We start from the raw sequence: 24899 nt of genomic DNA, 5'->3' as shown, positions 1-24899 counted from the left end.
TAAGCTCTTACTATGTGCAAAGCACTGTTCGAAGCGCTGGGGAGGTTACAAGGTGATCGGGTTGTCCCACGGGGGGCTCACAGTCTTCATCCCCATTTGCCAGATGAGGTCACTGAGAGGAGTGACTTGCCCAAAGTCACGCAGCTGACCAGTGGTGGAGCCGGGATTTGAACCCATGACCTCTGACTCCAAAGCCCAGGCTCTTTCCACTGAGCCACGCTGCTTCTAGATCTATTAAGCGCTTACTCTGTGCAAAGCACTGTTCTAAGCGCTGGGGAGGATACAAGGTGATCAGGTTGTCCCACGGGGGGCTCGCGGTCTTAATCCCCATTTTCCAGATGAGGGAACTGAGGCGCAGAGAAGTGGAGTGACTCGCCCAAAGTCACACGGCTGACAATCGGCAGAGCCGGGATTTGAACCCATGACGAATTGTGGATTGTGGGACCCGGGGGCGACCGGGGCCTTCTCCCTGTGGGCCAGGCCTGCCTTTTCCAGGTTCACCCAGGGCCCTCCTCTTGGCAGGAGGAGGACGGGAGCTCGCCAAGCGTCAGGGAAAAAAAACAACTGACCAGAAACGGGCAAGGCCCCTCGTCATTCGTGCCAAATTTTTAATCCCTTTTTTTGGAGCAGGCGTCCGCCCAAGCCTGGCGGGGGGATGCGGCCATGGGATCGGGTGAGGCATGCGGCAGGGAGCTCCGGACACCGAGCCCGAGGGGGACGGTGGCATTGTCCTCTCCGTAGGCCCCCCGGCCCCTCCGCTCTTCGAGAAGGGAGCGGGGTGGAAGAGGGGCAAGGGGGTATGGCAGGGGGCCGGGGGGAAGGGTTGGGAACAGGCCCATGTACCAAATAACTGGGACCGGGCCTCGGGTGCCTGTTCCATGCCCTCGGGCAGCTGGGGAAGAGTTGGGGGCACTTAGGCAAGGAGACCCCTTTCCTTCTTCCGCGGCGGGGGGCACAGCACACACCCACGCCCCGGACCCCCCAGGCTTTAAATAGGGAGGGGGTGGAAGAGGAAGGATTCCACTTGAGAGAAGTGTCAATACTGAACCCTGTCCTTCCCCCAAATGCTAAGTTTTTTTAACCTATCATTGCATTTAAAAAGCAGCTTTTTTGGGGGGGGGGGGGCGGTGAGAAAAAGGGTTAAAAGGTCTCAAATCTCCACTCCACGTCCTCCCCCCGCCCCACCCTCCACCCCCCAGGGAAAATGAGCTGGGCACGCCGTGGTGGGAGGATGCCCCAAGGGGAGAGGGGGCTAACGCAGGTCCTCCTCCTCGCCCTGGATGGTCTTCTTGATCCGCAGGAGCATGGTGGTCAGCCACTGGTCCAGCCGCGAGATCGAGTCGTACTCCTTCACCTGGGCGGGTAGAGTGGAGGTGGGGCCGCTCCCGGGTCTGCGGACTGCGCCGGGTGCCCTGGGGGCAGCTCTCGACCCCCCCGCCCCTTCCCATCCGGGGCAACCTGATCACCTTGTAAACTCCCCAGCGCTTAGAACAGGGCTTTGCACATACTAAGCGCTTAATAAATGCCATTATTATTATTATTATCATCCTTCCGCCGGCCGTCTCCCCCCGGATGCCTTCCCCGACTCACCGAATCGGTGTAGCTGTCGACGTTCTGCTCTTCGTGGGCGTCGAGCAGTTTCTGGGGGAGAACCGCCACCGTCGTGTTGGTGCCGCGCGGCCTCCCTCCCAAAGCCCCGTGTCGGATCATCGGCTTGACCCCCATTCCCATTTTACAGGGGCGGAAACTGGGGGCCGGAGAGAGATGCTATGGTTGGCCTCAAGTCACGGAGCGGCTGGGATCAATCGATCGTATTTATCGAGCGCTTACTGTGTGCAGGGCACTGTGCTAAGCGCTTGGGAAGTACAAGTTGGCAACACGGCAAGTCGGGATTAGCACCCGGGTCTCCCGCCGGCCCGGCCCGTGCTCTTTCCACTGAGGCCCTGCTGCCTCGTGAGAGGAGGGAAGGATGGAGAGTCCTGGAGTCGATTATTCTATTTATTTTACTTGTACATATCTATTCTATTTATTTTATTTTAATACGTTTGGTTTTGTTCTCTGTCTCCCCCTTCTAGACTGTGAGCCCACTGTTGGGTAGGGACCGTCTATGTTGCCAACTTGGACTTCCCAAGCGCTTAGTACAGTGCTCTGCACACAGTAAGCGCTCAATAAATACGACTGATTGATTGATTGGAGTCAGAGACCCCTCGCCCCCGACAAGAAGGGTGAGGGGGACCACCCTTTTAGACCAGGCTAGCCTACAAAACCGGGCACCCAGGCTGGTCTCAGAAGGTGTTATGTTCATTCATTCATTCATTCAATCGTACTTATTGAGCGCTTATTTATTGCGCTCCGTACTCTGTACTGTATTTATTGAGTGCAGTACAGTGCTCTGCACATAGTAAGCGCTCAATAAATACGATTGATGATGATGATGAGTGCGTATTTATTGAGAATGGTACTAAGTGCTTGGGAAGTACAAGTTGGCAACATATAGGGATGGTCCCTACCCAACAGTGGCCTCACAGGCTAGAAGCGGGAGACAGAGAACAAAACATATTAACAAAAGAAAATAAATAGAATAAATGTGTACAAATAAAATAGAGTAATAAATAGGTACAAACATATATACATATATACAGGTGCTGTGGGGAGGGGAAGGAGGTAAGGCGGGGGGGATGGGGAGGAGGGGGAAGTCGGACCCTGCCTGCGATGGCGATGCTGGGAGTTTTGTGTGGGTGGTGTGGTGTTGTGTCGTGTTGTGTGGGGAGCAAAACGGCACTCCAGGATTCTGCTTTCCCAGCAAACTGACTGAGTCCCGCTCTAGTGCCGGGTGCGGAGTGGGGCCTAAGACGGAAGGACTCTGTCCACCTGGTCCACTGACTTTATTGGCCCCGCAAGGAGGGATGGGCTAGCTAGCCAAGTCTCCGGAGGGTTGTTTCCCCGAGGCCGGTGAGAAGCTGTTGACCGGTAGTATTGCAGAGGCCAGGGTGGGACAAGAAGTGGGGTGGGCTGCGGCGGGGAGGGGTTGGAGTTTGGGTACCGGGCAGAACTGGGGGACTGCAGCGCGGCGGGGCCACCGGGCCGGCGGGCAGCTGAGGGACGGGGGCGGCCTTCAAACCTTAGAGCCGGTCCCATCTGTCGGGACGGGTTGGGCGGCATCTGGCCTCGAGGCAGGGGGCTGGATGGAGTGGCCGAACGAGGTTCTACCTCATAACCATGGGGGAAGAGGAAGAGCGGGAGACCCGGCTTTGCGCTGGGTTTTTAAAGGGGCAGTCGCTTGGCTGGGCAGGGGGTAGTCTGCGCCGGGGAGACCGAGGGCAGCGACTGCTCTCCGCCCCCGGGCTTGACCCCCCCGGGGCCGGCCGGGATGCGGCGGCTCCCCGACTCGCTCACCTTCACCAGTTTGCATTCCCTGGAGTCGGAGAAGGCGGGGAACAGCTCCTCGTATTTCTGGATGGCCAGCTGGATGTCCAAAAGAGAAGGCGCTTTAAATGAGGCCCGGGTCGCCGGGGCCGCGCGGCATCCAAGGTTGGGATTTCGGCCCCAGTCCGATCCGGGACCGGCCCTCCCTCTATTGGCTCCCCCGGCACCGCTGACGAATGCAGGGGAGTTTGGGGGGTGTCTCTCGCCCGGCCGGCCTTCCCCGCCGGACCCGAGGTGCCCACCGCTCACCTTGGCGTTCAGCATGTCGATGCAGAAGTGGCAGAGGGCGGCCTTGAAGAAGTACTCCTTGGCGCTGTACTTGAGGAGGGGGCTGTCCATCGCGTTGGTGCCCACCTAAATGCCCCCGCGGAGACAGGGCCGTGAGGACCTGCGGCCGGGGCCCCGCCCGGCGTCCCCCGGCCCCCCGGGGTGGGAAGCCGGTCCTGGCTGTTGAGGGGGGGGTGGGTTCTTGGCTCTGGTTCTGGGATGCCAGCTCGTTGTGGGTGGGGAACGTGTCTGCTGATTGTTGTATTTCCCCAAGCGCTTAGTACAGTGCTCTGCACTCAGTAAGCACTCAATCAATCGTATTTATTGAGCGCTTACCGTGTGCAGAGCACTGGACTAAGCGCTTGGGAATTACAAGCTGGCAACATCTAGAGACAGTCCCTACCCAACAGTGGGCTCACAGTCTAGGAGGGGGAGACAGAGAACAAAACCAAACATACTAACAAAATCAAATAAATAGGATATGTACAAGTAAAATAGAGTAATAAATATGTACAAACATATATGCATATCTACAGGTGCTGTGGGGAAGGGAAGGAGGTAAGGTGGGGGGGATGGAGAGGGAGAGAAAGGAGGGGGCTCAGTCTGGGAAGGCCTCCTGGAGGAGATGAGCTCTCAGTAGGGCTCGATAAATACGATTTATCACTCGATAAATACGACTCAAGGCCCTGCTGAGAGCTCACCTCCTCCAGGAGGCCTTCCCAGACTGAGCCCCTTCTTTCCTCTCCCCCTCGTCCCCCTCTCCATCCCCCCGTCTTACCTCCTTCCCTTCCCTACAGCACCTGTATATATGTATATATGGTTGTACATATTTATTACTCTATTTATTTATTTATTTATTTTACTTGTACATTTCTATCCTACTTATTTTATTTTGTTGGTATGTTTGGTTCTGTTCTCTGTCTCCCCCTTTTAGACTGTGAGCCCACTGTTGGGTAGGGACTGTCTCTATGTGATGCCAATTTGTACTTCCCAAGCGCTTAGTACAGTGCTCTGCACATAGTAAGCGCTCAATAAATACGATTGACTGATTGATTGATTGACTGAAAGAACGACTGGATGACCAGACAGACAACAAGGGGCGTTAGCTAGTCACCCGCCATTCGCCCCTGGGGAGCAGACTTTTACTCTCAGGGGCGGCTGACAATTCTAGGTGGCAGGGGGCTGGCCCGGATGACCTCTCATAGGGACATCCCCACCCCTTCCCACCTGGAGCTGGGACTGGGCAAGACCCCCCCGGGGTTGGAGTGAACCCCCCAGGGGTGGGGCGGGTCCCCCCCCAGTCCAGCTTCTCGCTCTCCAGAGCCTGCGGGCAGAGGCCTTCTCCTCGGCCGCTGCCAGGGCGTCCCCCCCAACCTGCAGCTCTCACCCCTCTCCCCTCACCCCGCCCTGGGCTCTCCCAGCAGCTGGGGAAACTGAGGGAGCGGAACCTCCGCCGAGGGGAGGCGGCGGGGGCGAGTAGTGACCACCCGCCCCTCCCGCGGCAGATGGCCGGCCCCTCTAGGAAGCTCTCCGGGCCGGGAGGTTCGTACTGGGAGGGGAAGGGAAGCCCTCCGAGGCCGGGCCCGGGCGCAGACCTGCTCGTAGATCTCAATGGCCTTCTGGTACTGCTCCAGCTGGGCGGCGTAACCGGCCACTTTGAGCAAACACTTGTTGGCGGAGCTGAGGAGAGAGGGGCAGGGCAAGGCCGGCGGGGAGCTCAGCAGCCGGCTCCGCCCGGGCACTGTGGGAGACTCCCCTGTAGCCAGAACCCAGCGAGACCACATGGAAGCGGGGGCGGCGCGGGGGCGAGGCAAGGGGCGCCGGGCCAGGGCCGGGCAGATGGCAGCCCGGTGAGCGGGCCGGTGAAACCCGCCCCGCTGCCCCCGCGGCTGCGGAGGTTCCCGCCATTTCTGGCTTCGGGCCTACGCCGACGTCGCCGAGCGGTCAGCACAGAGCCCACGGCTCACAGAGTACGTGCCCAGGGTAGGGGCAGATTGGCCTCAGTGAGGGACTGCGATGGGGGAGGGATAACTCAGTCCCACCTCCAGCTACTGTGAGTCCCCCATTGACTCAAGAGGGTGGCCAATACACTGCCTCGCTGGGGTTGGCCCCCTTCCCTTTCCCCCAGGGACCGAATCACCGGCAGACAGGGCCGAGCCCGGCAGGGAGGAGGGGTACGGGGCTGGGAAAGGGGACTGGTCTGGACGGCTTTGCTGGCTTGGAGGCGGGGGGCGGGGGGGGTTACCTGTTGGACTCTTCCCCTTTGTAGTAGTCTGCCGACTGCTCGTAGTGGGCAATGGCCTAGGTATTTGAGAGTGGGGCGGGGGGAGAGGAAGGGAGAGAGGGAGGAAAAGAGGGAGAAAGGAAGAGAAAACGTGAGCCAAGATTATTCATTTTGCCTAATAATAACGTTGGTATTTGCTAAGCGCTTACTATGTGCCAAGCACTGTTCTAAGCGCTGGGGTAGATACAAGGTAATCAGGTTGCCCCACGTGCGGTTCACAGTCTTCATCCCCGTTTTCCAGATGAGGGAACTGAGGCCCAGAGAAGTGAAGTGACTTGCCTAAGGTCACCCAGCTGACAAGTGGCGGAGCTGGGATTAGAACCCATGACCTCTGGCTTCCCAAGCCCGGGCTCTTTCCACTGAGCCACGCTGCTTCTAGGCAGGGGTAACGTGGCTACCAGCTCATCAGCCCCTGGAAAGCTCAAAGCCCCCCGGGCCCTCACAGCCCAGAGAGAGCCGGCCGGGTCCTCGGGGGTCTCCGAAGGCCTTGGCCCCCGGCTCCTAATGATGGCATTTATGAAGCGCTTACTATGTGCAAAGCACCGTTCTAAGCGCTGGGGAGGTCGTCCCACGGCGGGCTCATAGTCTTAATCCCCATTTTACAGATGAGGCAACTGAGGCCCAGAGAGGTGAAGTGACTTGCCCAAAGTCCCACAGCTGGCGGAGCTGGGATTTGAACCCCTGACCTCTGACTCCAAAGCCCGGGCTCTTTCCCCTGAGCCACGCTGCTTCTCCTAGCCACGATTCATTTCATTCATTCATTCAATCGTATTTATTGAGCGCTGTGTGCAAAGCACTGTACTAAGCGCTTGGGAAGTATAAGTTGGCAACATATAGAGACGGTCCCTACCCAACAGTGGGCTCACAGATTCCTCTGCGCCAGTGCCAAAAACATGCCCTGCAACTAGAATCCCCCCCAAATACTTACTACTACTGCTCTGGGGGGAGACGAGTAATCTCTGTGCCAGATTAGATCCCGGCCGGAGAGGGGAACCTTGGCCGTGGTGACGGGGGTTGCCGGGAAACTGGGGTCCGAGTCCTGGCCTCGGCCTCCGGGGAAGCCCCCTCCCGTCCCCGGAAGTCCCCCCGACCTTTCCCAGATTCCTCTTCAGCCCCCGCCGCCACCGACCTTGTCAATGTCCACCAGCTCGGCCTCGTAGATCTCCGCTATGGATATGTGGTGCTTGGCGGCAATGGTGAAGCGGCCCTGGGAGAGACGCGGGTGGGGAACGGGCAGCTTTTCAATCAATCAATCAATCAATCAATCGTATTTATTGAGCGCTTACTATGTGCAGAGCACTGTACTAAGCGCTGGGGAAGTACAAATTGGCAACATATAGAGACAGTCCCTACCCAACAGTGGGCTCACAGTCTAGAAGGCTCAGAAGACCGGTGGAAGGCCATCTTGGCAATCCCCCTGCCTCCCGCAGACAGTGCCAGCTGGACAGTCTCCACTCTGGGACAACACCACTCGGGCCCAAGGCCGAGAATAACAACAATAACGACGGCATTTGTCACGCGCTTCCCACGCGCAAAGCACTGTTCCAAGCGCTGGGGAGGATACAAGGTGATTAAGTTGTCCCACGGGGCGCTCGCAGTCTTCACCCCTGTTTTACAGATGAGGTCACTGAGGCCCAGAGAAGTGAAGTGACTTGCCCCAAGTCACACAGCTGACAAGTGGCGGAGTCGGGATTTGAACCCACGACCTCCTGCTCCCAAGCCCGGGTTCTTTCCGCTGGGCCACGCTGCTTCTCAAGTCTGACCGTCTCCGCCTCTTGGCCCAGAGATCCTTTTTACCGATCAATCGATCGCATTTATTGGGTGCTTACTGCGCGCAGGGCATTGTATTAAGCGCTTGGGACAACATTACAACGGACACATTCGCCGCCCACGATGAATTTACAATCTCGGGGGTGAGACAGGCAACATAACGGTGCTCTGCACACAGTAAGCGCTCAATAAATACGACTGAATGGATATAAATTACAGGTATTTTATGTCACGTCACCGCTCCCACAGTGGTGGTTGGTTGGGCAGTCAAATTTATTCAATCGTATTTATTGAGCGCTTATTGCGTGCAGAGCACTGTACTGAGAGTTTGGGAGAGTCCAATATAGCAATAAACACACACATATAGGAGGGAGGGGACACACACCTTCAGGGCATCTCTATGTGGCTGTCCCGCCGACGCTTCAAATTTAAAATGCCCAAAACGGAACCCCTTATCTTCCCCTGCTCCCCAAACCCCTGCCCTCCCCATTATTCATTTATTCAATCGTATTTATTGAGTCTGTGTGCAGAGCACTGTACTGAGCGCTTGGGAAGTACAAGCCGGCAACATATAGAGGCGGTCCCGACCCAACAATAGTAGACAACACCACTATTGTCCCCGTCAACCTTATCCACACCCCCTGAGATGGCAATTAATCCAGAGTTCGCTTGCCCCTTGCGGGGGTCCTCAGGGCAGACAGAGCCCCCCGACCCCGAGGAAGGGGTGGCTAACACATAGGCCCCCAGCCGCCCCGGCCCCCTGAGCCGCGACTCACCATGTCTGTGTAGATTTCGATGGCTCTCATCAGACAGTTAATGGCTTCTGTGGAGAGGGAGAAGTGGAGGCATTTTAGCATTTAGAAGGGGGAGGCATTTAGAGAAGCGGCGTGGCTCAGTGGAAAGAGCCCGGGCTTTGGAGTCCGAGGCCATGGGTTCAAATCCCGGCTCCACCAACTGTCAGCTGTGCGACCTTGGGCAAGTCACTTAACTTCTCTGGGCCTCATACCTCATCTTGTTGTCTGCCTCCCCCTTCTAGACTGCGAGCCCACTGCTGGGTAGGGACTGTCTCTATATGTTGCCAACTTGGACTTCCCAAGCGCTTAGTACAGTGCTCTGCACACAGTATCGCTCAATAAATACGATTGATTGATCTGTAAAATGGGAATTAAGACTGTGAGCCCCCCGTGGGACAACCTGATCACCCTGTATCTCCCTCCAGCGCTTAGAACAGTGCTTTGCACATAGTAAGCGCTTAACAAATGCCATCATTATTCTTCTTATTATTAGAACAGTGCTTTGTACATAGTAAGCGATTAATAAACGCCATCATTATTGTTATTATTTAGCGGTTTAGGAGACACTCCTCCACCCCGGCCCCGCCTGAGACGGACTGGGTGTCCACGAACCTTCCCCGCAGGGGTTTGGAAGGAGTCTTCAATGAGGGCCCTGGGCAGTCGGTCGGTCAATCGTATTTATTGAGCGCTTATTGTGTGCAGCGCACTGTACTAAGCACTTGGGAGAGTAAAATTTAACGATAAACAGACCACTGCAATGTGGAGAAACAGCGTGGTCTAATGGATACAGCATGGGCCCGGGAATCAGGAGGACCTGGGTTCTAATCCCAGTTCCGCTCCTTATCTGCTTTGCGAGCCTGGGCAAGTCCCTTCACTTCTTTGGGCCTCAGTTACCTCATTTGTAAAATGGGGACTAGGACTGTGAGCCCCATGTGGGACAGGGGCTGTGTCCAACATGATTATCTTCTATCTACCTCAGCACTTAGTAGAGTGCTTGGCACATAGTAAGCGCTTACCTGATCACCTTGCATCCCCCCCAGCACTTAGAACAGTGCTTTGCACATAGTAAGCGCTTAACACACACCATCATTAATGTTATTATTATTATTTATTACTCTATTTATTTATTTATTTTACTTGTACATATCTATTCTATTTATTTTATTTTGTTAGTATGATTGGTTTTGTTCTCCGTCTCCCCCTTTTAGACTGTGAGCCCACTATTGGGTAGGGACCGTCTCTATATGTTGCCAACTTGGACTTCCCAAGCGCTTAGTACAGTGCTCTGCACACAGTAAGTGCTCAATAAATACGATTGATGATGATGACGATTATTACCACCAAATACAATAAAAAACGAAAAACAAAAACCCGACTCTGGGACTGGTGAGATGCAAGGGGAAAGGAAGAAAGTGGCTTATTTGAGGGCCCCACTCCAGCCACCCACTAAAAACAGTACTTTTAATATCTATTCTATTACATATCTATTCTATTTATTTTATTTTGTTAGTATGTTTGGTTTTGTTCTCTGTCTCCCCCTTTTAGACTCTGTTGGGTAGGGACTGTCTCTATATGTTGCCAACTTGGACTTCCCAAGCGCTTAGTACAGTGCTCTGCACATAGTAAGCCCTCAATAAATATGATTGATTGATTGATTTTAATAATAAAACAATAACAGTAATACAATAACTGTTACAATACAATAACAGCAAAACAATAATAATATAACAATAAAACAATAATAAAATAATAACAGTGCTTTTAGACTGTGAGCCCACTGTTGGGTAGGGACTGTCTCTATATGTTGCCAATTTGTACTTCCCAAGCGCTTAGTACAGTGCTCTGCACATAGTAAGCGCTCAATAAATACGATTGATGAATAATAATAATAATAATAATAATAATAATGGCATTTATTAAGCGCTTACTATGTGCAAAGCACTGTTCTAAGCACTGAACAGGTCTATAGAACATAGCTGTTCTATGTTTTTCACATAGTAAGTGCTTAATAAATGTCATTATTATTATTATTAGAGGCCGGCTCCAGTGACGGCGGGGATCATCATCATCATCATCAATCGTATTTATTGAGCGCTTCCTATGTGCAGAGCACTGTCCTAAGCGCTTGGGAAGTCCAAATTGGCAACATCTAGAGACAGTCCCTACCCAACAGTGGGCTCACAGTCTAAAAGGGGGAGGCAGAGAACAAAACCAAACATACTAACAAAATAAAATAGAGTAGATATGGACAAGTAAAATAAATAAAGAAATAAATAGAGTAATATCTAGGGGATCTCTTTCAAGGCAACAAGACCAAACATACTAACAAAATAAAATAAATAGAATAGATATGTACAAGTAAAATAAATAAATAAATAAATAAATAGAGTAATATCTAGGGGATCTCTTTCAAGGCAACAAGACCAAACATACTAACAAAATAAAATAAATAGAATAGATACGTACGAGTAAAATAAATAAATAAATAAATAGAGTAATATCTAGGGGATCTCTTTCAAGGCTCGAGAGGGCGAGAGGAGGGAGGTGAGGGGCTTGGGGCTCCCGAGGTCGCGGGGTGAGAAAGAGCCCAGCCACCCTCCCGGCCCCCCGGCCCGGCCCCCGGCCCGCCTCACCTTGGGGGTCGGCTTTCTTGAAGGCGTTCCCGGCGTCCACGAAGCTGGTGGCCGCGTCGTGCTTGCTCTGCAGCTGGAGGTGCAGCTGGGCGGCCTGGCAGAAGGCGTTGCCGGCCGCTGGCAGACACAGACACACACAAACACGGGCGCGGAGACACACAGATGGACGCCGATCCACGCGGATGGACAGACCCACGGACGGGCCCAGAGAGAAACCCAGACGGAGACACGCAGGCAGGGAGATACGTGCGGGTTTGCCCACCACCACGCCGCTCCTCCCGGGGCGGCCAGGACGCCCTCGACAACCGCAGCTCCACTTACCGCTCCAGTTCTTGGCCATCTTGAACATGTTGGCCGCTCTGGCGTAGGTCTCGCACGCTTCCTCCATCTTGGACGAACCCCTGGGCAGAGGGAAGACCAAGAAGACGGGGGGCACGTGATGCACCCTGCTCGGAGGAGGCACCAACCCCCACGTCGGGCACCCTACTCCCCCCATTCCAGACTTCAGGTCGACCCCATTCAACTCACCCTCGCCTGTTATCACGCTGCCCCTATTTTATGGTAGTTGTGAAGCGCTTACTATGGTCCAGGCACTGTGCTAAGCGCTGGGGTAGATCCAAGCTAATCAGGTTGGACACGGTCCCAGTCCCGCTTGGGGCTCACCGTCTTAACCCTCATTTTACAGATCAGGTAATTCAGGCACGGAGAAGTGAAGTGCCTTGCCCAAGGTCACACAACAGACAAGCGGTGGCACCGGGATTAGAACTCAGGTCCTTTCGGCTCCCAGCCTTGTGCTCTATCCATCGGGCCCCCCTGCTTCTCTTCCCTTTGGCAGGACGGCGAAGCAGCGTGGCAGAGCGGACAGAGCCCGGGAATCAGAGTCGTGGGTTTTAATCCCGGCTCCTGTGAGACTTTGGGCGAATCACTCCACTTCTCTGGGCCTCGGTTGTCTCATCTATAAAATGGGGATTCATTTGTTCATTCATTCAATCGCATTTATTGAGCGCTTACTGTGTGCAGAGCGCTGTACTAAGCGCTTGGGAAGTACAAGTCAGCAACATAAAGAGACGGTCCCTACCCAACAACGGGCTCACAGTCTAGAAGAGGGAGACGGACAACAAATCAAAATAAGTAAACAGGTGTCAATACCATCAGAATAAATGGAATTATAGCTATGTATGCATCATTAATAAAATAAATAGAGTAATAAGTATGTACACCCAAACAAAATAAGTAAACAGGTGTCAATAATAATAATAATAATGGCATTTATTAAGCACTTATTATGTGCAAAGCACTGTTCTAAGCGCTGGGGAGGTTACAAGGTGATCAGGTTGTCCTATGTGGGGCTCACAGTCTTAACCCCCATTTTACAGATGAGGTAACAGAGGCCCAGAGAAGTGAAGTGACTTGCCCAAAGTCACACAGCTGACAATTCATTCATTCAATTGTATTTATTGAGCGCTTACTGTGTGCAGAGCACTGTACTAAGCGCTTGGGGAGTACAAGTTGGCAACATATAGGGACAGTCCCTACCAAACAGCGGGCTCACAGTCTAGGAGGGGGAGACAGACAACAAAACAAAACATATTAACAAAATAAAATAAAAAGAAAAGAAAATACGTACAAGTAAAATAGAGTAATAAATCTGTCCAAACATATATACAGGTGCTGTGGGGAGGGGAAGGAGGTAAGGCGGGGGGGATGGCTGGGATCTGAACCCATGAACTCTGACTCCAAAGCCCGTGCTCTTTCCACCGAGCCACGCTGCTTCTCCATCAGAATAAATAGAATTATGCCTATATACACAGCATTAATAAAACAAATAGAGTAATAAGTATGTACGAATATACACAAGTGCTGTGGGGAGGGGAAGGGGGTAGGACAGAGGGAGGGGGAGGTGATGGGAAGGAGAGGAAAAAAGTGGGGGCTCAGTCTGGGGTTGAGATTGAGTCCCACATGGAACAGGGACTGTAGCCAACTCCATTTGCTTATATCCACCCCAGCGCTTAGCACAGTGCCTGGCACATAGTAGGCGCTTAACAAATACCATCATTATTATCCTTCTAGACTGTGAGCCCACTGTTGGGTAGGGCCCGTCTCTATATCAATCAATCAATCAATCAATCGTATTTATTGAGCGCTTACTGTGTGCAGAGCACTGTACTAAGCGCTTGGGAAGTCCAAGTTGGCAACATATAGAGGCAGTCCCTACCCAACAGTGGGCTCACAGTCTAGAAGGGGGAGACAGACAACAAAACCAAACATATTAACAAAATAAAATAAATAGAATAGATATGTACAAGTAAAATAGAGTAATAAATATGTACAAACATATATACATATATATGTTGCCAACTTGTACTTCCCAAGCGCTTAGTCCAGTGCTCTGCACACAGTAAGCGCTCAATAAATACGACTGCATGAATGACTGAAATACCATCATTATTATTATTATTTCTCCACCCTTATTAAGCCCACGCCAGCCGTTTTCACCCTCCCAACTCGCTCCTCGAAACCCAATTCTCCCACCTCCCCCATCTCTGGCCCCTAAAGACCCGGCCCCCTGGTTGATCAGCGTGGCTCAGTGGAAAGAGCCCGGGCTTTGGAGTCAGAGGTCATGGGTTCGAATCCCGGCTCCGCCACATGTCTGCTGTGTGACCTTGGGCAAGTCACTTCACTTCTCTGAGCCTCAGTTACCTCATCTGTAAAATGGGGATTAAGACTGCGAGCCCCACGTGGGACAACCTGATCACTTTGTATCCCCCAAGCTCTTAGAACAGTGCTTTGCACATAGTAAGAGCTTAACAAATGCCAACATTATTATTATTATTATTATTATCAAAAAACCAGTTCATTCATTCAATCGTATTTCTTGAGCCTCACCCTGGGCTTCAAGGCTCTCCATCACCTCACCCCCTCCTACCTCACCTCCCTTCTCTCCTTCTCCAGCCCAGCCCGCACCCTCCGCTCCTCCACCACTAATCTCCTCACTGTCCCTCGCTCTCGCCTGTCCCGCCATCGACCCCCGGCCCACGTCCTCCCCCGGGCCTGGAATGCCCCCAATCCCTCTGCCCATCCGCCAAGCTCGCTCTCTTCCTCCCTTCAAGGCCCTGCTGAGAGCTCACCTCCTCCAGGAGGCCTTCCCAGACTGAGCCCCTTCTTTCCTCTCCCCCTCGTCCCCCTCTCCATCCCCCCGTCTTACCTACTTCCCTTCCCCACAGCACCTGTATATATGTATATATAGTTGTACATATTTATTACTCTATTTATTTATTTATTTTACTTGTACATTTCTATCCTACTTATTTTATTTTGTTGGTATGTTTGGTTCTGTTCTCTGTCTCCCCCTTTTAGACTGTGAGCCCACTGTTGGGTAGGGACTGTCTCTATGTGATGCCAATTTGTACTTCCCAAGCGCTTAGTACAGTGCTCTGCACCTAGTAAGCGCTCAATAAATACGATTGATTGATTGATTGATTGATTGAGCGCTTACTGCGTACAGGGCACTGGACTAAGCGCTTGGGAAGTCCAAGTCGGCAACATATGGAGCCGGTCCCTACTTAAAAACGGGCTCACAGTCTCGAAGGGGGAGACAGGGAACAGTTGAATTCGGCAGCCCGGATCTCCCTAAAATCTCCCCTCCTTCGCTCCAGTCCCTTCCTCCTCTACTTTCTCAGCCTTCCCAGCACAATCTCAAAATATTTCCCACCTCCTCTGGATCTTCCCCCTCCTCCCGCCCCTCCAACCCCATCTGTTCACGCTGCGTTAAACACTTGGGCCCCCTCCCTGCCCACCATGAGAAGCAGCGTGGCCTAGTAGCAAGAACACGGGCTCGGGATTCAGGGGACGTGGGTTCTAATCCCGGCTCCGCCACTTGTCTGTCCGTTCGTTCATGCATTCCATCGTATTTATTGAGCGCTTCCTGTGCGCGGAGCACTGGACTAAGCGCTTGGGAAGTCCCAGATGGCAACGTATAGAGACGGTCCCTACCCAACGGCGGGCTCACAGTCTGGAAGGGGGAGACAGAGAACAAAACATATTCACAAAATAAAATAAATAGAATAAACACGTAAACATGAGAAGCAGTGTGGCTCAGTGGAGAAGAGCCCGGGCTTTGGAGTCGGAGGTCATGGGTTCAAATCCCGGCTCCGCCACATGGCAGCTGTGTGACTCTGGGCAAGTCACTTCACTTCTCTGGGCCTCAGTTGCCTCATCTGGAAAATGGGGATGAAGACTGTGAGCCCCCTGTGGGACAACCTGATCACCTTGTAACCTCCCCAGTGCTTAGAACAGTGCTTTGCATATAGTAAGCGCTTAATAAATGCCATTATTATTTATTATTATTATTATTATGTACAAATAAAGTAGAGTAATAAATCCGTACAAACATATATACATATATACAGGTGCTGTGGGGAGGGGAAGGAGGTAAGGTGGGGGGGGAGGGGGAGACCTTGGGCAAGCCACTTCACTTCTCTGGGCCTCAGTTACCTCATCTGTAAAATGGGGATTAAGACTGTGAGCCCCACGGGGGACAACCCGATTACCGTGTATCTACCCCAGCGCTAGAACAGTGCTTGGCACATAGTAAGCGCTTAACAAATACGATTGTTATTATTATTATTATTCTCTGGGCCTCAGTTCCCTCATCTGTAAAACGGGGATGAAGACTGTGAGCCTCACATGGGACAGCCTGATTACCCTTTATCCACCCCAGTGCTTAGAAGAGCGGAGCAGCGTGGCTCAGAGGAAAGAGCCCGGGCTTTGGAGTCAGAGGTTATGGGTTCAAATCCCAGCTCCGATAATTGTCGGCTGTGTGACTTTGGGCAAGTCACTTCACTTCTCTGGGCCTCAGTTCCCTCGTCTGTAAAATGAGGATTGAGACTGTGAGCCCCCCGTGGGACAACCTAAACACCTTGTAACCTCCTCAGCGTGTAGAACAGTGCTTTGCATATAGTACGTGCTTAGTAAATGCCATCGTTATTATTATTATTATTATTATTATCATTATTATTCAACCACTAGCTCTCCAATTGCTTCCTCCCCCATTGCTTTCAAACATGCCCGTGTCTCTCCTACCCTAAAAAAACCCCTGCCTTGATTCCAGGGCCCCCTCCAGTTATCGCCCCATCTCCCTCCTACCCTTCCTCTCTAAACTCCTTGAGCGAGTCATCTACACCCGCTGCCTCAACTTCCCCTCCTCCATTTCTCTCCTTGACCCCCTCCAATCTGGCTTCCGGCCCTTTCACTCCACGGAAAGGGCCCTCTCAAAGATCACCGACGATCGCCATCTCGCCAAATCCGACAGCCTCTATCAGTCAATCAATCAATCGTACTTATTGGGCGCTTACTGTGTGCAGAGCACTGGACTAAGCGCTTGGGAAGTCCAAGTTGGCAACATCTAGAGACGGTCCCTAATAACAATAATAATAATAATAACAATGATGGTATTTATTAAGCGCTCACTATGTGCAAAGCACTGTTCTAAGCGCTGGGGGGATACAAGGTGATGAGGTTGTCCCACGGGGGGCTCACAGTCTTAATCCCCATTTTCCAGATGAGATAACCGAGGCCCAGAGAAGTGAAGTGACTTGCCCAAAGTCACACAGCTGACAGTTGGAGGAGCCGGGATTTGAACCCATGACCTCGGACTCCAAAGCCCGGGCTCTTTCCACTGAGCCACGCTGCTTCTTAATACAGTTCTCATATGAAAGAGGGGAGGGGGTGGGAATAGGGGAAGGGGGTGGGGGGAGGAATTGCCTCTCTTTATTGCTGAATTATACTTCCCAAGCGCTTAGTACAGTGCTCCGCACACAGTAAACCCGTCCTTTAGACTGTGAGCCCGTTGTTGGGTAGGGACCGTCTCTATATGTTGCCAACCTGCACTTCCCAAGCGTCCAGTACAGTGCTCTGCACACAGTAAGCGCTCAATACGATTGAATGAATGAATATGTTGGTACAGATTGATTACTCTATTTTATTTGTACACATTTATTCTATTTATTTTATTTTGTTAATATGTTTTGTTTTGTTCTGTCTCCCCCTTCTAGACTGTGAGCCCGCTGTTGGGCAGGGACCGTCTCTATGTTGCCAACTTGGACTTCCCAAGCGCTTAGTCCAGTGCTCTGCAAACAGTAAGCGCTCAATAAATACGATTGAAGGAATGAATGAATGGCGCTGCTGACCACCCCCTACTCCTGGAAACCTCATCCAACCTTGGCTTCGCTGACTCTGTCCCCTCCTGGTTCCCCTCTCGCCTTTTTCTCCGGCTCCTCCTCTGCCTCCCACCCATTAAACGTGGGGGGTCCTTCAACTAATCAGCTCTGTGCGGATGATACCCAAATCTCCCTCTCTAGTCCTGACCTCTGCTCTTCTCGGCAATCTCGCATTTCTTCCTTCTTTCTGGACATCACCACATGGATGATGACATTTGTTAAGCGCTTATTACGTGCCAAGCACTGTTCTAAGCGCTGGGGTAGATACAAGATACACGGATACCTCACTGACAACTCAAACTTAACGCATCCGAAGCCGAACGCCACATCTTTCCACCCAAACCCTCTCCGCACCCCAACTTTCCAATCCCTGTAAACACCACCACCATCTCCTCTGCCTCACAAGCCTATAACCTCGGCGTTAACGGCTCGCTCTCACTCGGCCCCCATACTCAGTCTATCTTCACTACACCTCTAGAATCCACCCCTTCCTCTCCAAACTGCTACCGTGCTAATCCAGGCAGCAGTCATGAACCCACTGTTGGGTAGGGACCGTCTCTATATGCTGCCAACTTGGACTTCCCAAGCGCTTAGTACAGTGCTCTGCACACAGTAAGCGCTCAATAAATACGATTGATTGATTGATTGCCCCACAACATGGTGTGGTGGATAGAGCATCGCCTTGGGAGTCAGAACTCGTGGGTTCTAATCCCTGCTCTACCGCCTGTCGACTGTGTGGCCTTGGGTGAGTCATTTCACTTCTCTGTGCCTCAGTTCCCTCATCGTTAAATGGGATTACGCCTGTGAGCCCCATGTGGGACAAGGAACGTGACCCACCCGATTTGCCTGTATCCACCCCTGTGGTTAATAATAATAATAATAATAATAATAATAATAATAATGGCATTTATTAAGCACTTACTATGTGCAAAGCACTGTTCTAAGCGCTGGGGAGGTTACAAGGCGATCAGGTTGTCCCACGGGGGGCTCACAGTCTTAATCCCCATTTTACAGATGAGGTAACTGAGGCACAGAGAAGGGAAGTGACTTGCCCAAAGTCACACAGCTGACTACTGGCGGAGCCGGAACTTGAACCCATGACCTCTGACTCCAAAGCCCGTGCTCTTTCCACTGAGCCACGTTGCTTCTTAATACAGTTCCTGGCATGTAGTAAGGACTTAACCAATACCACGGTTATTATTATTATTATTATTATTATTATATATGGTTATTATTACTCAGTTGGTCTCCTTGCCGATCACCCTGCCTTAATTCTCGCCACTCCCCTCTATGCCTGGATAATTTTTCTACAAATAACATTCTGCACGTCTCCCCGCTCTTCAAACACTTCCAATGGTTGCCATTCATTCATTCATATTTACTGAGCGCTTACTGTGTGCAGAGCACTGTACTAAGCGCTCGGGAAGTACAAGTCGGCAACACATCCATTTTATTTTGTTAGTATGTTTGGTTCTGTTCTCTGTCTCCCCCTTTTAGACTGCGAGCCCACTGTTGGGTAGGGACCGTCTCTAGATGTTGCCAACTTGGACTTCCCAGGCGCTTAGTCCAGTGCTCTGCACACAGTAAGCGCTCAATAAATACGATTGATGATGATACAGAGATTCCATCTCTACTTCCAACAAATTCATCATCATCAACCGTATTTATTGAGCGCTTACTGTGTGCAGAGCACTGGACTAAGCGCTTGGGAAGTACAAATTGGCAACACATAGAGACAGTCCCTACCCCACAGTGGGCTCGCAGTCTAAAAGGGGGAGACAGAGAACAAAACCAAAAAACAAAAATTCCTCACCACTGACCCGGCGGGGGGGGGGGGACTTAAAAGGCTCTCCCCCTCCTACTTCGCCGTCTCATCTCCCCCTACAACCCCGTCCGCACGCTCCTCTCCCGTCACGCCGGCCGGCTCGCTGTGCCCCCATCTTGTTTCCTCGCACCCGGGACAAGGGGGGGGAAGAATAACAACCGCCTTCTTGATCGCTCCGTTTTCGAGCCCCGCCGGTGAGGCTGTTTGGTTAGAGAATCACGGGCATCGTCGTTGATCGGAGCTACATGGATCTGGCAACAGAGCAAGGACTACGGTGCCCAGATTGATGCCCACCCAGAAAATCTTTCCAAAGCTGCCCGGCCAAGCAAGGCTCTTTTCTGCCACCGCTTCCCCCGTCATCCGCCACCACCAAGCCATTAGTCATGCCACTCCCACTGCCCAAAATGCCCTCCTTCCCCCTTATTATTTTGCAAAAGTCATGCCAGGATAACCACCCCCGCCCCCAAACCCACCCCTGCCAGCCGGGGCTCTAGATTAACCCTCGAATGTCCAGGAACGTCCCCGCTCTCTGCTCTGAAAGCTGCAAGCTCCTTAGGAGGCAGGGATTACATGATACTTTCCCAAGCGCTTAGTATAGTGCGCTGTATCATCATCATCAATCGTATTTATTGAGCGCTTACTATGTGCAGGGCACTGTACTAAGCGCTTGGGAAGTACAAATTGGCAACATCTAGAGACGGTCCCTACCCAACAGTGGGCTCACGGTCTAAAAGGGGGAGACGGAGAACAAAACCAAACATACTAACAAAATAAAATAAATAGCACACAAGCAGCACTTGATAAATACCACCGACTGACTGTCGCTCGGCCATACGGGATGCGCCTGCCTCCCCACTAAGACTGGGGGCTCCCTGAGGACAAGGGACCGTGCCTTTAATAATAATAATAATAATAATGATGATGGCATTTATTAAGCACTTACTATGTGCAAAGCACTGTTTTAAGCGCTGGGGAGATCCAAGGTGATCAGGTTGTCCCACGGGGGGGCTCACAGTCAACCCCCATTTTACAGACGAGGGAACTGAGGCCCAGAGAAGTGAAGTGACTTGCCCAAGGTCACACGGATGACAACTGGCGGAGCCGGGATTTGAACCCAGGACCACTGACTCCAAAGCCCGGGCTCTTTCCACTGAGCCACGCTGCTTCTCTTTGTCTTTTTGGGGGGGCACTCCCCTGGTAGCATTGGGCTTTGCACACAGTGAGTGCTCGGAACAGATCCGGATTGGGTAGGGACCATCTCCATATGTTGCCAGTTTGTACTTCCCAAAGCGCTTAGTACAGTGCTCTGCACACAGTAAGTGCTCAATAAATATGATTGAATGAATGAATGAATCGGGGGAGCGCGTGTGGGCAACAAAGGGAGCCTCTGACCTGGAATGCCCTCCCTCCCCCTTTACATAATAATAATAATAATGGCATTTATTAAGCGCTTACTATGTGCCAAGCACTGCTCTAAGCACTGGGGAGGTTACAAGGTGATCAGGTTGTCCCACGGCGGGGCTCGCAGTCTTAATCCCCATTTGACGGATGAGGGAACTGAGGCTTACAAGGTGATCGGGTTGTCCCCTGGGGGGCTCGCAGTCTTCGGCCAGCAGCGTGGCTCAGTGGAAAGAGCCCGGGCTTTGGAGTCAGAGGTCACGGGTTCAAATCCTGACTCCGCCACTTGTCAGCTGTGTGACTTCGGGCAAGTCACTTAACTTCTCTGGGCCTCAGTTCCCTCATCTGTAAAATGGGGATTAAGACTGTGAGCCCCCCCGTGGGACAACCTGATCACCTTGTAACCTCCCCAGTGCTTAAAACAGTGCTTTGCACATAGTAAGTGCTTAATAAATGCCATCACTGTTATTATTATTATTCATCCCCATCTGACGGATGAGGGAGCTGAGGCGCAGAGAAGTGAAGTGACTTGCCCAAAGTCACCCAGCTGACACTCGGCGGAGCCGGGATTTGAACCCCTGACCTCTGACTCCAAAGCCCGGGCTCTTTCCACCGAGCCATGCTGCTTCTCTTACATCCGAAAATCTGGAAAATGGGGATTAAGATTGTGAGCCCCACATGGGACAACCTGATCACCTTGTATCCTCCCCAACGCTTAGAACAGTGCTTTGTCCATAGTAAGCGCTTAACAAATGCCATTATTATTATTATTATTATTATCCGACGGACGCTCGCTCACCCCACCTTCAAAGCTTTATTGAGGGCACACCTCCTCCAAGAGGCCTTCCCTGACTAAGCCCTCATTTCCTCTTCTCCTCCTTCCTGCAACGCCTGGATTTGCTTCCCTCCCTCCGCCCCACAGCATCGATGTCCATATCCGTCATTTATTTATTGCTATTAATGTGTCTCCCCCTCCAGACTGTAATCGATCAATCGTATTTATTGAGCGCTTACTGTGTGCAGAGCACTGTACTAAGCGCTTGGGAAGTATAAGTTGGCAACATATAAACTCGTCGTGTGCAGGGAATGTGTCTACCGACTAGTATTTTGTACTCTCCCAATAAATACAACTGATCGATGGAGGCCTGCCACAGAGCAGCACGGCCTAATAATAATAATAATAATAGTGGTATTTGTTAAGCGCTTACTATGTGCAAAGCACTGTTCTAAGCACTGAGGGGGATACAAGGTGATTAGGCTGTCCCACAAGGGGCTCACAGTCTTAATCCCCATTTTACAGATGAGATAACTAAGGCCCAGAGAAGTGAAGTGACTTGCCCAAAGTCACACAGCAAACAAGTGGCGGAGCCGGGATTAGAACCCATGACCTCTGGCTCCCATCCCAAGCCTGGGCTCTTTCCACTGAGCCACACTGGCCTACTGGATAAAGCACAGGCCCTGGAGTCAGAAGGATCTGGGTTCATTCATTCATTCAATCGTATTTATTGAGCGCTTACTGTGTGCAGAGCACTGTACTAAGCGCTCGGGAAGTCCAAGTTGGCAACACATAGAGACGGTCCCTACCCAACAGCGGTTTTGTTTTCTGCACACAGTAAGTGCTTAATAAATTCGAATGAACTCGATTTGCTTGTTTCCACCCAGCGCTTAGCACACAGTAAGCGCTTAACAAATACCACCATTATTAGTGAGTAGTAGCGTGGCTCAGTGGAAAGAGCCCAGGCTTGGGAGCCCGAGGTCATGGGTTCGAATCCCGGCTCTGCCAATTGTCAGCTGAGTGACTTTGGGCAAGTAACTTCACTTCTCTGGGCTTCAGTTCCCTCATCTGTAAAATGGGGATTAAGACTGTGAGCCCCACGTGGGACAACCTGATCACCTTATATCCCCCCAGCTTAGAATGGTGCTTTGCACAAAGTAAGCGCTTAACAAATACCACCATTATTATTAGTAGTAACAAATACCAAAGTTATTATTATTGTTGCTATTATAATAATAATAAATGTGGTTGCTTGACTGACAGGCACGCAGTGGGCCTGCGGCTGTGTGGCTCAGTGGAAAGAGCCCGGGCTTGGGAGCCAGAGGTCCTGGGTTCTAATCCCGGCTCCGCCACTTGTCTGCTGTGTGACCTTGGTCAAGTCACTTCACTTCTCTGGGCCTCAGTTCCCTCATCTGTAAAATGGGGATGAAGACTGTGAGCCTCCCGTGGGACAACCTGATCACCTTGGATCCTCCCCAGCGCTTAGAACAGTGCTTTGCACATAGTAAGCGCTTAACAAATACCATTATCATCATTGTTTGGGCAAGTCACTTCACCTCTCTGTGCCTCAGTCCCCTCATCTGTAAAACGGGGATGAATACTGTGAGTCCCCCGTGGGACAACCTCATCACCTTGTATCCTCCCCAGCGCTTAGAACGGTGCTTTGCACATAGTAAGCGCTTAACAAATGCCATCATTATTATTATTATTATTTGGGCAAGTCACTTCACCTCTCTGTGCCTCAGTTCCCCCACCTGTAAAACGGGGATGAAGACTGTGAGTCCCCCGTGGGACAACCTGATCACCTTGTAACCTCCCCAGTGCTTAGAACGGTGCTTTGCACATAGTAAGCGCTTAACAAATACCACCTTTATTATTATTAGGGCAAGTCACTTCAGCTCTCTGTGCCTCAGTCCCCTCATCTGTAAAACGGGGATGAAGACTGTGAGCCCCCCGTGGGACAACCTGATCCCCTTGGATCCTCCCCAGCGCTTAGAACGGTGCTTTGCACAGAGTAAGCGCTTAACAAATGCCATTATTATTATTATTTGGTGAAGTCACTTCACCTGTGCCTCAGTTCCCTCATCTGTAAAATGGGGATGAAGACTGTGAGCCCCCCGTGGGACAACCTGATCCCCTTGGATCCTCCCCAGCGCTTAGAACGGTGCTTAGCACATAGTAAGCGCTTAACAAAAACCACCCTTATTATTATTTGGTCAAGTCACTTCACCTCTCTGGGCCTCAGTTCCCTCATCTGTAAAATGGGGATGAAGACTGTGAGCCCCCCGTGGGACAACCTGACCACCTGGTATCCCCCCCAGAACGGTGCTTCGCACATAGTAAGCGCTTAACAAATACCATCATCATTATTATTATTATTATTTGGGCAAGTCACTTCACCTCTCTGTGCCTCGGTTACCTCATCTGTACAATGGGGATCAATCAATCGTATTTATTGAGCGCTTACTGTGTGCACAGCACTGGACTAGGCGCTTGGGAAGTCCAAGTCGACAATACAGAGAGACGGTCCCTACCCAACAGTGGGCTCACAGTCTAGAAGCGTAGTAAGCGCTGAACAAATACCACCATTATTATTATTATTATTATTATTGTTGTTCTCCTCCCCGGTGTCCGCCGGGCACTGACCCGAAGAGTCCGGAGAAGAAGGACTGCGAGTTCTTCACTTTGCGATCGGCCTCGGCCAGCAGCGCCATTGCCTCCGCCTCCTTCCCGGAGTTGTCCATGGCGACGGCCCGACCCTCTCCCCACAGCCGCTGAGGTAAAACCTGAGGGAAGCTGAGGGGGAGGCGACAAGCCGGAAGAGAAGCCCGCCACGTGATCCGCCCCGCCCAATCAGCGCCCGCCCTGCTCGCTCCACCGTCACGTGCCGCGGGCGCGCCAATCGCCCCCTCGCCCGCTGCCTCCAATCCGCGCCCGCCCCCTGTGTCACGTGGCTGGGCCCCGCTCGTTCCACTGCCACGTGATGCGGGCGCGCCAATCAGCGCCCGCTCCCCGTATCACGTGACGGGGGGCGGGGCCTGCAGCGGGTGACTCAGTGGGACCCGCCCCCTCGTTCATGCAATCGTATTTATTGAGCGCTTACTGTGTGCAGAGCACTGTACTAAGCGCTTGGGAAGTACAAGGTGGCGACATGTAGAGACGGTCCCTACCCAACAGTGGGCTCACAGGCTAATTTGTACTTCCCAAGCGCTTAGTACAGTGCTCTGCACCTAGTAAGCGCTTAATAAATACGATTGATGATGATAGAAGGGGGAGACAGCAAAACAAAACATGTGGACGGGTGTCAAGTCGTCAGAACAAGTAGAATTAAAGCTAAATCAATCAATCAATCGGATTTGTTGAGCGCTTACTGTGTGCAGAGCACTGGACTAAGCGCTTGGGAAGTCCAAGGTGGCGACATATAGAGACGGTCCCTACCCAACAGCGAGCTCACAGGCTAATTTGTACTTCCCAATTTGTACTTCCCAAGCGCTTAGTACAGTGCTCTG

General features: G+C 51.9%; 1 protein-coding gene across 1 annotated transcript; it reads right to left on the bottom strand.

Annotated features, from left to right (window-relative positions):
• Window positions 1-591: 591 nt before the first annotated feature.
• NAPA (NSF attachment protein alpha) lies at window positions 592-24187 on the bottom strand. The gene is made up of 11 exons (XM_038767074.1): window positions 24037-24187; window positions 11496-11575; window positions 11175-11291; window positions 8524-8570; window positions 7107-7184; window positions 5939-5994; window positions 5289-5373; window positions 3676-3780; window positions 3397-3465; window positions 1591-1641; window positions 592-1354 (listed from the first exon to the last, which is right to left on the bottom strand). The coding sequence occupies exons 1-11, from the start codon at window positions 24132-24134 to the stop codon at window positions 1253-1255; spliced, it is 888 nt and encodes a 295-aa protein (XP_038623002.1). The 5' UTR covers window positions 24135-24187; the 3' UTR covers window positions 592-1252.
• Between the last annotated feature and the right edge of the window lie 712 nt (window positions 24188-24899).

Source organism: Tachyglossus aculeatus, chromosome 26 (genome assembly GCF_015852505.1).
Source record: "Tachyglossus aculeatus isolate mTacAcu1 chromosome 26, mTacAcu1.pri, whole genome shotgun sequence".
NCBI classification, from domain to species: Eukaryota; Metazoa; Chordata; class Mammalia; order Monotremata; family Tachyglossidae; genus Tachyglossus; species Tachyglossus aculeatus.
Note: the sequence above shows the minus strand (reverse complement) of the source record. Positions and strands in the feature narration are given on the sequence as shown.

Excerpts from the sequence above, each read along its gene's own strand:
- NAPA (XM_038767074.1), bottom strand. The coding sequence starts at position 24,134 with ATGGACAACTCCGGGAAGGAGGCGGAGGCAATGGCGCTGCTGGCCGAG. Across the intron at positions 11,292-11,495 it reads GATGGCCAAGAACTGGAGCG|CGGCCGGCAACGCCTTCTGC; the intron begins GTAAGTGGAGCT and ends TGTGTCTGCCAG. Across the intron at positions 1,355-1,590 it reads TCGACAGCTACACCGATTCG|GTGAAGGAGTACGACTCGAT; the intron begins GTGAGTCGGGGA and ends CTACCCGCCCAG.